This window comes from Medicago sativa, chromosome 1 (genome assembly GCF_051527215.1).
Source record: "Medicago sativa cultivar Bolivia chromosome 1, Bolivia_mono, whole genome shotgun sequence".
Taxonomy (NCBI): Eukaryota; Viridiplantae; Streptophyta; class Magnoliopsida; order Fabales; family Fabaceae; genus Medicago; species Medicago sativa.
The window spans coordinates 38,538,436-38,554,019 of record NC_140749.1 but is presented as its reverse complement, the minus strand read 5'-3'; the positions used below and the strand labels follow the sequence as shown (position 1 = coordinate 38,554,019).

The 15,584-nt window shown below is 34.5% G+C and overlaps 1 protein-coding gene across 1 annotated transcript; it reads right to left on the bottom strand.

Moving 5' to 3' along the window:
* Positions 1-7,108: 7,108 nt before the first annotated feature.
* Positions 7,109-15,067, bottom strand: LOC146954830 (uncharacterized). The gene is made up of 3 exons (XM_085746211.1): positions 14,577-15,067; positions 14,117-14,510; positions 7,109-7,312 (listed from the first exon to the last, which is right to left on the bottom strand). Exons 1-3 carry the CDS (start codon positions 15,065-15,067, stop codon positions 7,109-7,111), a joined length of 1,089 nt encoding a protein of 362 aa, XP_085602337.1.
* Positions 15,068-15,584: the final 517 nt, after the last annotated feature.

Genomic DNA, 15,584 nt, shown 5'->3' with positions numbered 1-15,584 from the left:
ACTCAAGGGACTTCAGAATGTTCCTTTTTGTTTCACTTAGGATGATTTGTAAGATTTTCATTTGATGTAATCAAATCCTAATAGTGAAACATTTATGAAGTGCAGCTTGGAAAACATCTAGGATGATATTCTTGATGGAATATTCCTAATGTTTTGTACTTCAAATGTTCATAGTCTTGAATGAACATTGAAGATGCCCTCTTTGACTTTAATCAATTAAATGCCTTTATTCCTTGATTGATATTAGTCATTGTACTTTACTGGGTTTTTATTTAAGTCACGTAGATCTTGCATGTTCTTCATTTTGTTCATGAATATCTGGGCTTGGTTCTTGATGTTCATCATGAACAACCTTCTGAACTCTGTCCAACCTTCTGAACTCTTTTAGCTTTCTAAAATCTGACTAACCTTCTGAACTCTGACTGAGTTCATAAGTTTTCACGTTCTTTGATAACTTGATTCTTGGTTTGATTTATAATTTGTTTGTGTCTTAGTTAATCACTCATGAACACACACATACCAAGAACTATCCAAGTCCATTAATCCTTTAATCACCATAGATGCCTTTAATGATTTCTTGATCCAAAGTTAAAATCATTGTATGCATAAGATATGTTCATGTCACATCTGTTCTTGCATGTTCTTGGTGTGGATATTGATTTATGAGTTTGCTCTAATGAACCTTCTGAGCAACCTTCTAAACAACCTTCTGAACTCCTTCTGGGTTCATACATATGAACTTCAGAGTGTTTCTTCTGGGTTCCTTCCTTTTTGACGGTTGTACTTTGTGCTGAACTTTCTGATGTTCATAAACATACTAATGTTCTTCAACACTTTGAACCTTATGAAGGTTGTTTCTTTATTCCCTTCAAAAACTTCTTGAAGCATATAACGGAGAGATCATTTGTTTTGACAAACAATATGATTCTTTCTTTGAAGTGCAACAGAATATTTCTTTGCATCTAGTTCAATATCGCTTGAACCGATGACTTTAAATATTCTTGTTTATCCATGAAATAATCCTTTATGATTTCTAGAAATATTCTGGTTTATGTTCATGATCATTATGAACTCCATTCATATGAACATTCTGAACTCTATTCATATGAATATTTTGAACTTTGAACTTCTTATCCTTAGAAGCTTTGGAAGTGTGATACTTTGAGGAGGTTCTGAGAATCTTCCTAACTTGTATGCATATTTCCTTTTATCTTGTTTACCCATGGAGGATCTTCAAATCATATAGCACAAAACTCAATGTGAGTTTTGTCACATAAATTCAAGCACATTCTTGTGTAGCTTGTGATGTAAGTTCTTCCAGCATGATTCAAGTTCTTCCATCATGATTCTTGAGCTATGAATCTTCATGCAGATATGATATTGTTGTTTCAACTAATGATATACTCATTCTTTCATTGTTGAGTAGATATACTGCACTTATTGATGTGGGTGGCTTCTAGCTTATCCACTTATGTGATTCCTGTTCTTATCACAAAAACTCAAGTGCAATCATCAGTAGAACACCATTCATAAAACTTATTATTTATTCCACGAGGTTTGTTATCATTAAAACATTCATCAAAAAGATTTTTGCTTCAACAATCTCGCCCTTTTTGATGATGACAAACCTTTTGAATAAATATTAAGTTTTATGATGGATATAATAATAAATGTAAGAATGTTCATGGATATGCAATTAAACTCCCCCTAAACACATGCAAGAGTTTAATTCTTATCAAACTGATTAAACTCCCCCTCAACATATGGAAAAGGTTAATTCATAGCATTCATCATTAATTAAATCCATTTTAGATTTCTCTCTCCCATAATACATATGTCTCCCCATCCTAGGTTTTTCTCCCATCATATATATCTCTCCCCCTTTTGTCATCTATCAAAAAGTAGTAGGGGTGATATGAAGGAAAAGTGACATAATTTTGGAAGGTAAGAATCACAGGACATTGCATGTAATTCACAAGTTCATTCATATATCAAACTCATGGTTTAATTAAAACATATTGCAGGAATCATGATCAATCATTATTTCAATCAGTTGTATAAACAAAACATGAAAAATGAGAACATATGCAACCATTTCAACATATTCAAAAAATGAGATATTTTCTTCAAAATTTGAGAAAATGTTTTTGTCCTTGGTTTCAATGTTTTCGAAAAGATTGATATTTTCAAGTATAGAAAACTCCCCCTAAGTTTTAGAGATGAATATCCTATTACATTTCAAATCTTTTATTTTCTAAGAAAATAATTATTTTCTTTTACTTATTGTCATAGCAGATAAGTTTTTCATTTTGACAAAGTCATGCTCATAATTTAGAAAATGATTATCTAATCTAAATTGAGTTTTTAAAAGAGAAAAGATCAATTGATCTTATTCAGCAATTTTTTGAAATTGAGAGAAAGTGAAGTATTTGTGGAAGCGGTGAAATCAGCGTTTAGAAAAGATCTTTCTCTCTTTACAATATTCTCATGTTGGAAAATATTGTTGAATTTTTTCAAAAGATGAAATGCTTCAAAGTATCATTTGATGCAAGATAGTTTCTTTAAAAGAAAACAATTACAAGCAACAATTTTTGACACAATTTGTCGAAAACACACATGTTCACAATTTTGTGGAAAACACACATATGTAGGTGTGTGTGTTTGAGTGACACCTTTTGAGTGCTGATCTTTCAAGTTTACATGCTTCAAAAGTATGTTAAACACTTAAGGTCAAATTGCAAGATAGTCTTATGCAACAAAGTTATGCACAAACACATATTGATATGCCATTGATGTTTACAACTCTATCTTTGTCTTCAATTTTTGCAATTAAAATAAGATAATTATTCAACAATGCTTAAAACAAATTTTTATGCTCAAAGCAAGGCCAATATAAGTTTAAGAACAAAAAAAAGCAAACCTTAGAGCAATTTTTGAAGATTATAACAAGATCACACACAACATCAACATGAAGATCAAGTATATAAAAAATCTTCTAATGCTAATTCAAACATAAGATTCATTTAAAATCATGTTTGAGGAATGATATTTTCATAAACTACATCAAAATCAAGTGAATATCTTCACGTTTCAGATTATTCTGAAGTTTGACAAATTAAGACATTTTTTATGTTTCAAATCAATGAACAATCATGATTCAACATTTATGATCAAACATAAATCTTCCTATCAATTATTTAACAATAATGATGATTTAGTTTGCAACTCATGTTAATAACTCAGATAGAAATGCATCAGAATCATTTATTTCAAGTGTGAAAAGATAAGTATTCACAAAATGATGTAACACATTTAACATTTAACATGATAATTAAGAAGGAATTTGGGGCAAATAATGAGTGAATATTATGCATGAATTTAAACATAACAGAACCAACCCCTTGTTTAATTCTAAGAACACTAATTTTTTTTTAAATGCACCCTTAATGTATCTTGTTAAAGCATAAGACATCATGCAATGATTTTAATAATCAATTACCATCATGAAAGGAGCATGAACAAAGAGTGAAAAAGAATTATTGCATTTAGGGTTAAACATTTGATATAAGCACATATTAAACATGACATAATTTGATGCATTCAATCATCATATTTATTATAGTGCAAATAAATGTGTACCTTATAGGATGATGTCTCTTACTTTGAGATTCAATGAATAGAGCATGTTTCTCTTTCTTTGAAATACTTTTTCATCTGGATGGAGAACTCCAAGCATCAATAAGCATGACCTTCTGAAGCAGTTTAATCATCAGTAGCCTTCTCTTCTTCTTAGTCTTTCCAACTTTCTGATCTAACTGTCTTTTAACATATCCAGATGTTTCAGGATCTGCAGACATATGATCAACAGATGGAATGCTTTGTTCATGAAGAATGTTTCTTTGAACATTCTGAACTTGAGTTGAAGGAATTGTTCCATCATTTTCCATCTGAGAATCCTCAAAGATACTTGTATTGAAGTCTGAGCTGAATTCCTCCATATTCAGATCAAAACTAGCTTGATTTCATGCTAGCTCATCCTCATCAGATTCCTTTGTGGTAGTGCAACATCATGCATATGTTGATCTTTTAATGACACAAGATCATTTCCCATATCAGATTCTAGAACAATTTCTTGTTCATCAAACTGGAGTTCACTCATGATGTTAGTAACATCACTTCAGATTTTGAAATTGTTTCAGCAGTAGAAGATTTAAAGGATCCTTCTCCAATAAAAGCTTCCAGCTTTGTTAGCTTTCTGAGGTATTTTTCAGAAGCTTCTTCAATTTCATTAACCTTCTGAAGTTGTTATGCAGGAACTTCAACATCTTTCTGAGTTCCGTCTTTTAGTAGCTGCATCAACTTTCTGAACAGCTTCTTTAGCAATGTCTGCAACTTCTTGGAAGTTTCTTCAGGGATGTCTTGATCCATTGTTGGAGGATCCTCATTGTTGTCAAATTCTTTATGTCAAAGATTTGACAATCCTTCTCATACACTTCACTTTTTCAGAGGCATCTTAAAATGCTTGAATATGAGTGTGAAAGCCAATTCATATCGAATATGAGAAGTCTTCTTGTTCTTCAATCATATGTTGCAAAAACATATAGTTGAGATTGAAAGACAATATGTTGAGAACTTGGTATATGATCAACATTAATGACATACTCAAACATTTTCACTTAATGTAGCAAGTGAATGCAGAGATTGTTTAGACAAGTCTTTTGATCAGACCATCTTCTTCAATCTTGAGCTTGCAAAAATAATTCTCTTATTTGCATCATATGAGTGCAGATGACCAGTAAGGTCCTTATGTTTGATCCAACATTCTCTAACCTTCCAAAGTTATGGAATGTTCTTTGAGTAATAGCTCTTGCTGACTAATTTTCTCAAAGTATAAGATTTCTACCTTGCTTGAAAACAGAGGGATGAACTTTGAAGCTTTCAATTTTTGGATTGAGTAGCTTCAGCATCAGGAGCATTTTCCTGAACATTCTGATCTGCAGACACCTTAACATTCTGATCTTCAATTTCAGGTGTTTCTTGAACATTCTGAATTGCAGTCACTTTGAACATTCTGATCTTCAGTTTCAGATGTTTTTTTTTTGAACAATCTGGACTGTATCCTGAGCATCTTAAAACAAATCAGTGTTGAAGTATGAGTTTAGATCTTCTATGTTGAGATCAAAACCAGATGAAAATTCCATGTGTTCATCTTTTTGTACTTGTGTATTTCCTTGACTCATTATTTGTGAAGCCAAGATTTCTGCATCTTCCTGAGTGTCTTTATCAACTTTGTGAGAAACTTTGCTCAGTATTTTCTTCAACTTTCTGATCTTGGTCAGAAGGGTTTTCTTGCGTCAACCTTCTGATGTTCTTCTTCAGCATCATTTACTGGAGTTTCTACAACAATTTCATCTTTCTTCTGAAGAGATACATCATCAACCTTCTGAGTATCATCTTCTGTGATTGAAGCAGCCATATGAGCTTCTTGAGGTATCTCATTATCTTCCATTCGAGATACAACCTCATCTTGTACATTTTCTTCTTTAACAACTTCATCTTCTTTCTGAAGATGTTCTTCATTCTCACCAGCAACAATCTGAACTTCTTTTCTTGCAAGCTCATCAACTTGTTAAAACATCTCCAGGGCTGGAGGAGAATGAGCTTCATCATCTTCTATACTTTCAGGAGATCCATCTCCTTCACTTCTGTATGCTGGATAGGTTTTTAACCTTCTCAACTCTTCTTTTCTTCCTAGCTTTCTGAACTTTCTGATCTGCATATCTTTTCACAGATCCAGATGTTCCTGAAGTTGGAGGAGTTGGCATGTTTGAAGTGGTGATGTGAAGTTGTCCTAAGGTTTTGGTTGTGAATCTCATGAAGGTGTATTTACTTTCTTCACCTTCTAGGGATACTTGTGCAACCTTAAAGATGGGAGTCATATGGATCCCATATGGAAACTCAACAACTTTTTGTTTGACAGCCAAACAAGAATCAATCATGTATTGAAGGATTATGAAGCAGATGTTGAGTTTTGTTTTGGTCATGAGATGATACATAAATCAGTATCAACATCAAAGATTCCATATCTAGGGAGTAAAGTGTGCCTAATCATGTTATGGAAGATTTTAGGGACATCTTTAAGATTTGTGGAATCATGATCAGGTTTGGTGTATTCTAGGATAGGTTGTGGTTCATGTTTAGGTGATGATAGATGATAACTTCTTAGAGGTGTGCAAATAAATGAAGTTTTGGTTCTTTGACTTGAACTCATTTTAAATTGTTCCATTGTTCTAGAACAACTCAACATCATCTTGAGAAGTTTCAGAATCTTCATCATTTTGATCTCCACATATTTCTTGAACATAATTTGTCCATGAATCAAGCTTTTCCTAGAAATTTAGAAGACATTCCTGCATCACAAATTGGTAAAGCTCTTGGTACCCGTATTACTTTGGGTCCTTGGAGGTTAGTGTTTCTCTTCTTGAGAGATTCTTTCTTATGACCACATTCTGATTTAAGATGATCAGATTTGTTGAAACAAGAAAACTATATTTTACCAATCTCAACCTTTTGATCTCATTCTATTTTAGGATATAATGTCTTTTTGAAATGAGGATTTTTCTCAAGTTTCTTTTTAAAAAGAAACATACAGGTTCAGAATTTTAAATTCTTTTTCAAAATGAACATTTTTCAATTTCCTTCTCACTTTTGTTTGTGATAGGTTATGAATCCTAAACCAACATTTTTGAAAGGTTTAACAGACTTTAGAAAGTTGGTTATGTCCTTTTTCAAAATATTACTTCCCTTTTCAAAATAACATTTTGTTTCAAAAATTCAGACTTTTCTAAATCTTACAAATTTTTGTTCATTGAGGATCTTATGTTTCTCAAATATTTTAAAATGAGAGTGCTACAATTTTTGAATGGTTTTAAGATATATATCATTCAGGATTAGTAGTTTCACATTTTCTTTCTTTATACAAGAAAAGTTATTATTTTAAAAGTTCATACTTTTAAGATACAATGCATGAGTCATATGAGATATTATTAAACACTTTATATAAAAGATAAAGATTAGAATTTCTTACCTCTTCACTTCTTGTGTTTCTTTACTCATGTGTTGATTTCTTCTTTTTCTTCAAAATCATCTCTGGTTGCCATCTTTGCATCTTCTTCTTCAGAGGGCATTGGGTTTTGAAGTATCCCACATTGTTGCATATGTGACATGCACTTTGATTTGCAGGTTTTGACATCACTTCCTTCTGGATCTTTTTCTCATACACTGTTAAGTGCTCAAACCATAGAGGCAGGCTCTGATGCCAATTGAAGTGGATATAATAGTCACAAGGAAGGGGGGTTTGAATTGTGACCCTTTTAAAATTAAACCTGTAACTTAAAATTGATTCTCAAGTTGTGAACTTGGAATGGTTAAGTTTGGAGACTGACTTCAGAACATTTTGAAGTGTTAGTACAAAAACAGTTTAAATAAATAAATAAATGTGTTTGTGTGTGATGTGTATACTGTAAATAAAGAGTATAGGGAAGAGAAAGAACACACAGAAATTTATAGTGGTTCCCCCAATTTGGGTTAGTCCACTCTTCACAATCTTGTGAGAGTTTCCACTATGATGTTTGAGATAACCTCTCAAATCCTGCACTTTACAATCTTGTTCACCTGAACAATTACATCAACTGTATTCTCTTAGCCTCAGCAGGCTTGCACTTTCTTGCTAAGTTACCCACTTAGACTTTTGCACCTTTTGCTCAAACTAACACTTTAGTACCCCTAAAGCTAGATGAGACTTTCTTTTCTTCTTGCTAAGTTACCCACTTAGACTTTTGCACCTTTTGCTCAAACTAACACTTTAGTACCCCTAAAGCTAGATGAGACTTTCTTTTCTTCTTGCTAAGTTACCCACTTAGACTTTTACACCTTCAACTCAAACTAACACTTTAGTATCCCTAAAGCTAGATGAGACTTTACAAGATGTTTGGAGTTTGAATGTTTGTGAAACAAACAGAAGAAGAAGAAGAACTTATCTTTGAAAAGATAAGAGAAAGAGAATTGATTTACACTTAAAAAGACTTCTTGGAATCTTTATGATGATCAATTTTTTGCTAAAGCTTCACAACAATGTTCATGTTGTTTTTCTTGTTGCTTTGCAATGGTGCATGTTATGCTGAGGTCTTGATCTCTATTTATAGAGTTTCTTGAACCTTTGTAGCCGTTGGAGAGTGTCCACTGGTCTTGTGCCACGTGTCCTGGGACCCACCAACTTACACTTGAATTCTGGGCAAAACTGATATACTTCAGAATGTTACTGTGTTCTTGAGAATACTTCAGAATGTTGTTGTGTTCTTGAGAATACTTCAGAATGTTGTTGTGTTCATCATGATCTTCATCTGGGTTCATGTGGATGGATGGTCAGATATGTATCTGGGCTGTTGCAGATGAATATCACATGAATTTCTGGGTTGTACTATGAAGATTTCCTTTGTACGACTTCAGAATGTTCAAGGGTCGGATCTTCTTTGAAATCTGTCTTGGAACATGTGCAGGATATCAAAAAGTGGAGCTGTCACTTTCATTCCATGCTTTAGGGGATTTGGTTTGCTTTGTACAGTACCAACTCCCTTATGTGTCGAAATCTTGTTGACTCAGACTTGATCTTGCTTTTGGCTTTGCCTTTTTCTTTCCAACAACTGTACTGTTCATGTCAGAAAAAGCATGGAGCAAGATCGAACTTTCTGAACTCAAGGGACTTCAGAATGTTCCTTTTTGTTTCACTTAGGATGATTTGTAAGACTTTCATTTGATGTAATCAAATCCTAATAGTGAAACATTTATGAAGTGCAGCTTGGAAAACATCTAGGATGATATTCTTGATGGAATATTCCTAATGTTTTGTACTTCAAATGTTCATAGTCTTGAATGAACATTGAAGATGCCCTCTTTGACTTTAATCAATTAAATGCCTTTATTCCTTGATTGATATTAGTCATTGTACTTTACTGGGCTTTTATTTAAGTCACGTAGACCTTGCATGTTCTTCATTTTGTTCATGAATATCTGGGCTTGGTTCTTGATGTTCATCATGAACAACCTTCTGAACTCTGTCCAACCTTCTGAACTCTTTTAACTTTCTAAACTCTGACTAACCTTCTGAACTCTGACTGAGTTCATAAGTTTTCATGTTCTTTGATAACTTGATTCTTGGTTTGATTTATAATTTGTTTGTGTCTTAGTTAATCACTCATGAACACACACATACCAAGAACTATCCAAGTCCATTAATCCTTTAATCACCATAGATGCCTTTAATGATTTCTTGATCCAAAGTTAAAATCATTGTATGCATAAGATATGTTCATGTCACATCTGTTCTTGCATGTTCTTGGTGTGGATATTGATTTATGAGTTTGCTCTAATGAACCTTCTGAGCAACCTTCTAAACAACCTTCTGAACTCCTTCTGGGTTCATACATATGAACTTCAGAGTGTTTCTTCTGGGTTCCTTCCTTTTTGACGGTTGTACTTTATGCTGAACTTTCTGATGTTCATAAACATACTAATGTTCTTCAACACTTTGAACCTTATGAAGGTTGTTTCTTTATTCCCTTCAAAAACTTCTTGAAGCATATAACGGAGAGATCATTTGTTTTGACAAACAATATGATTCTTTCTTTGAAGTCCAACAGAATATTTCTTTGCATCTAGTTCAATATCGCTTGAACCGATGACTTTAAATATTCTTGTTTATCCATGAAATAATCCTTTATGATTTCTAGAAATATTCTGGTTTATGTTCATGATCATTATGAACTCCATTCATATGAACATTCTGAACTCTATTCATATGAATATTTTGAACTTTGAACTTCTTATCCTTAGAAGCTTTGGAAGTGTGATACTTTGAGGAGGTTCTGAGAATCTTCCTAACTTGTATGCATATTTCCTTTTATCTTGTTTACCCATGGAGGATCTTCAAATCATATAGCACAAAAATCAATGTGAGTTTTGTCACATAAATTCAAGCACATTCTTGTGTAGCTTGTGATGTAAGTTCTTCCAGCATGATTCAAGTTCTTCCATCATGATTCTTGAGCTATGAATCTTCATGCAGATATGATATTGTTGTTTCAACTGATGATATACTCATTCTTTCATTGTTGAGTAGATATAATGCACTTATTGATGTGGGTGGCTTCTAGCTTATCCACTTATGTGATTCCTGTTCTTATCACAAAAACTCAAGTGCAATCATCAGTAGAACACCATTCATAAAACTTATTATTTATTCCACGAGGTTTGTTATCATTAAAACATTCATCAAAAAGATTTTTGTTGCAACACTGGATACACATGTACTGATAGATGTCGGGCCTCAAACCGCTCTCAAACTTCACACACTTGGAAACCATAGCATCCTCCGTATTGATGTACGGACAAAACCTCGAAAGCTCTTCAAACTTTGCAGCATACTCAGCCACTGAACGGTTCTCTTGCTTCAAGTTCAAGAACTCTACTTCCTTCTTGGTCCTCAAATCCTGAGGAAAGTACTTCCTCAAAAACTCAGTCTTGAACCTAGCCCAAGTCACATCTCCACCAGCCTCAAGCCTTCCATTAGCATTGGTCCACCAATATTCAGCCTCCTCAGCAAGCATATGAGTAGCCAACCGGACCTTCTGATACTCACTAGTCACCATAGCATGAAAGATCGTCTCCATGACTTACATCCATGTCTGAGCTCCATCCGGATCATACCTACCCTTGAACATCAACGGGACTGTTTCTCAAGAAACGATCAAGCCTCCGCTCCTCAGCCTCTCTAGGATCACGATGACCAACCGTCGCCTGCTCATTAGCCTGAGCCAACACCTGAGCCATTGCAGTGAAAGCCTCTGCAATCGCTCCATCATCTCTACCACCAGCCATCTCACTTCTACACAAAACCAACCAACAGATAAGAACAAAAGCACACCAGACAAGTATCGAAGGTAACTCATTACCATTCGTATACAACAGGAAAATCAACGCATACTAGTCCGGACAAGGACTAACCACGGCTCTGATACCAACTTGTAACGCCCTATTTCTATTAAAGCAATAAAACACGTGAATATAACCATATATTCAAGAAATAGATGCTACATCTCAACAAAAATCCAAAAACATCATGCATGTATATATAATATATAGCAACAGTCACAGCAGACCAAAACATATAACTCATCAAATACATGCCATGGTCAAAATACACCAACATATAAATCCTCCAAGTCCTAAACACAGGGAAAATAAAGTCAAATCAACGACCGATACAAGACACTAGCCTAATCAGAGCCTGTCCTAGACTAAGACTCGACAACGGAGAAAGCTCCCGCCATCCAAACATCCACCAAGCAAACTCACCGAGCAACTAATCCTGCACAGCGTCTACCCATCCATACAGACAGGTAGGCGGCAAAAACCACTGGGGGTAAGCATTACATTAGTCATAATCAACAATTAATAAATAGACATAATAATCCTCAGATATCCAATCATACGACACTTCAATTATCACAACTAGCATTCATTAAGCACACTTACCACCCACAAACATCTTCCACATATCACAACAAGATAACATTTCATTATGCAATGCGCCTATACTCGACACATATATGCATGTGGTACCAAATCTCCTTAAGGTTGTCACCCATGATGCAACAAAAACATCATATGCAAGAGTCCATCCCCTCTTACAATTCACCTATGTAAAGTCCATCTCCTTTACATTTCAACATATGACTCAATATGATTATGATGCATGGACGTACAAGTAAAGACCCAATAATGCAAAAACTCCAACAATTATATCACCAACATCAATGTAAAAGTCCATCTCCATTTACATTAATCAACTCCACAACAATTGCATTATCAAGCATTCACGTCCACACAATCAATCAATCATATTTCAACTAAGATATCATGATTCAACAACCACTCACAATATATCATAACATTTCCATAACCTTCACATAACTTAAGTCGAATGGAACAACACAACCTTTCATGATAAACATTATATTCAACCTTCAACAATCATCCACATAACATCAACTAATCATATAAAACCATTCATGAAAGTTTTACAAGGTAATTGGTTTAAAAGAACCATTTCCAACAAAGTTCATCTCTCAAGTTCACAACTTAAAAATAATTGAGCAATTAGGCCAAAACCAAGTAAACAGGTTCCAATGCCTCAACTAAGCATACCCCAAGGCCACATATGAGTGTAGTAGAGGATACCTTGGCGTTTCACCAGCCAAAAACGACGAAATCATAAAAATCACAAAGTTCGTCTCACCGAACATTTTCAAGAATTTTCCCATTTTCGAAGCAAAACAAGTTAGACCCAACACATCATAGTTTGAAAACCATAATTGAACTTATAGAACACAAGTTTTAAAATAGGAAACAATCCACAAGGTTTGGATTGGCTTAAAAGTGGTTATGCGTAGTTTTCGTAAAATTTCTCTAAGACATCCTTAGAGTGTTTTCCTCATAACATAAAATCCAAGAATCATTTTCAAGCCAAACCAACGCCATTAGAAAGATAAAAAGAATATCTACAACTTCCACGTTTACACCAAAAACCAAATCAAAACAGAAATGAGGAAAAAAGATACAAGAACGCGAAACAGGGGGGTGCTGCCCTATGTAACTCGCCATTGCGAGTAGCTTTACTCGCGAGGCGAGTAAGCTCCAGGGAGCCCTCCTTGCTCGTGTCCAACTCGCCTCGCAAGCGCGGTGGCGAGTTGTGACAGTAAACTCTCGGGAAAAACTCCATTTTCATCCTAAAACCCCAATTTTGACTTCCCAATGCCCAAATTTGATCCCAAAGTTTGTCCAAACATTTTCAAACATGAAAAGACACTCAAATTGATATAAAATTTAACCCAAAACATTCTCCTAACAAAATTCATTATTTTACCCATTTTCATAAAACTTCAAAAATAACAACATAATCATCACAAACTCAAAGGTTAAGATCACCCAAGGTTCCATTCATCAACAACAACATCTCACAACATCAACAACAACAACTAATCATGAATTCATCACAATTCATCAACAACAACATCTCATATCATTAATTTTTGGGTAAAACATAAAGCATACATATGTATATGTTTTAAGCTTGCAATTTCATCATTAACAACTCAATTAACATTCATTTTACATACCCAAACATTGCATCACAACATAAGCACGAATTTCACAATTAATCTCACAGATAATCAATTTTTCAAATAAGCACTTATGTAGAAATTAGGATAGAAGCTACAACTAAGTGATTATGATCAAAGACTAACCCCCATATCTTAATTCTTCACAAACTCAAGCTAGGGCTTCACTTTAGCTCCAATCCCCTTGAATTCTACCTCCCTTTAGCTCTCTCTAGCTCTCTTTCTTCAACCCTTTCTCTTCTCTTGCTCTTTCTCTTTCTACCTCTTCTCCCAAATGTCAAATGTTGGTAAAACCTTATTTCTCTACTAACACTAGTGTTTAAGTAGGCTTTACTTAATTGGGCTCAACTCACAACTCCTTAATGGGCCTAACCCATTTCTATTCTAATCCAAAATGTTACTAGTCACTTAACGGTAAAATGTAATACTAACGGTCACTTACCGGTAATTAAATAATTACTGCACTCTCTCTAGCAACTTAGTAAAATAACACTAATCTCACTAAGCTCTAAAAATTATCCTCATCAAAATTACAAAATTACCCTTGCTCATAAAATGACCAAAATACCCTTGAGTCCAAAATGACTAAAATACCCTTTCAACACCAAATTCTACAATTCCCGACCAAAAATACACACAGAGGCAAATAATCATATAAGAGCACATATAACACACATAAATAAATAATAAAATAAATCTAGCGAAAATCGGGCTGTTACAGTTATAAAGTGTGCTTAGAAAGGATCAAAGAGATCATATTGTGTAGATGACGTTAGAAAGCGTTCTTTCACATCATGATCTTTAATCATGCAACAAGAATAAAGAGCAGGACCTTTCATAACATTTTCCAACTCAAATCCTACCATCTCATTACTCACTTGAAAAATAATCCTACCATTTTTAACATCAACGATAGCTCCCGTGGTAGCAAGGAAAGGTCTTCCTAGAATCATAGGGCAATCATGGTCCTCTTCAATGTCAACTACCATAAAATCAGCTGGGATGTATATCCCTTCTATCTTAACGGGGATGTCTTCAACAAATCCAACTGGTTGGATTATAGAACGGTCAGCTAATTTCAAGGTCATCTCGATAGGTTTTAATTCTCCTATTCCCATTCTCTTAAAAAGGGACAAAGGCAACAAGCTAACACTAGCTCCTAAGTCACACAAGGCTTTATCTATGGTCTCACTCCCGATCACACAAGGGATCGCAAAACTACCTAGGTCTCTAAGCTTTGGAGGCAGCTTCTTAATGATTGCACTACTTTCTCTAGTCAAAGTTATTGTCTCATTATGCTTTATGGTCTTTTTCTTTGAAAAAATTTCCTTCAAAAACCTAACATATAGAGGCATCCGAGACAAAGCTTCCGCAAAGAGGATTTTAATGCAAATTTTCTTAAGTACGTTAACAAATTTATTGAATTGAGCCTCCAAGTTAAGCTTAGCAAGCCTTAATGGGGAAGGAGCTTTGGTCTTATCAAGCGGTTTCTTACTTTCTATCACAGTTTTCTCACCTAAAAGCTTGACACTCTCTCCCTCAATGTCTTTAGCCTTAGCAATAATCTCTTCTAACTTACTACCCCCAAAAGAAATAGCATTAACATGAGCTTTGGGGTTGGCTTCGGTTTGACAAGGAAAGACTCCCGGTGTTTGAGAAGAGGTGGCCACTTGTTGGGACACTTGCGAGATTGGGGTCACAAGCATTTTAGTGTGACTAGCAATAGAGTCTACCTTGGTAGTGAGTTTGGAAAGAGCATCATTCAGAAATCCAGTTTGATTTTTGAGCTCTTGTAGTTGTGTAGATTGATTCATGACATAATTTTCCATTTAAATTTCCAAACTTGATTTCTGAGCGACTCTCTGGTTGTTTGCATAGCCAGGTGGTACTACTTGCCCATAGGAATTTTGAGGATTTTTATAAAAGTTTTGGTTTTTCCTCATTCCATGGTTGTATTGAGCATAATTTAATTGCTCAACACCATTAATAGCACTTCCTAGCTGGCAATCAACACCAATATTACCAAATACACCACAAATTTCACAAGGAGGGGATGCAGGGGTAGGTATGGTAGCACAAACATTTAATTTTTCAAATTTTTGGGTGAGTGAATCAACCTTAGCAGCAAAATGATCAAAGTTAGAGACTTCATATATACCTGCCTCTTTTTTAGAGGGTGTAGAAGCAGTGATGGCCCTTTCATTAGTCCATTGGTAGTGGTTCTGGGTCATGTCTTCAATTAAAGCGTACACCTCCGTATAGTTCTTGTTCATTAAATCTCCACCTGCAGCTGCATCAACAATCATTTTTGTGGCATATGATAAGCCAATATAAAAGGTGTGGACT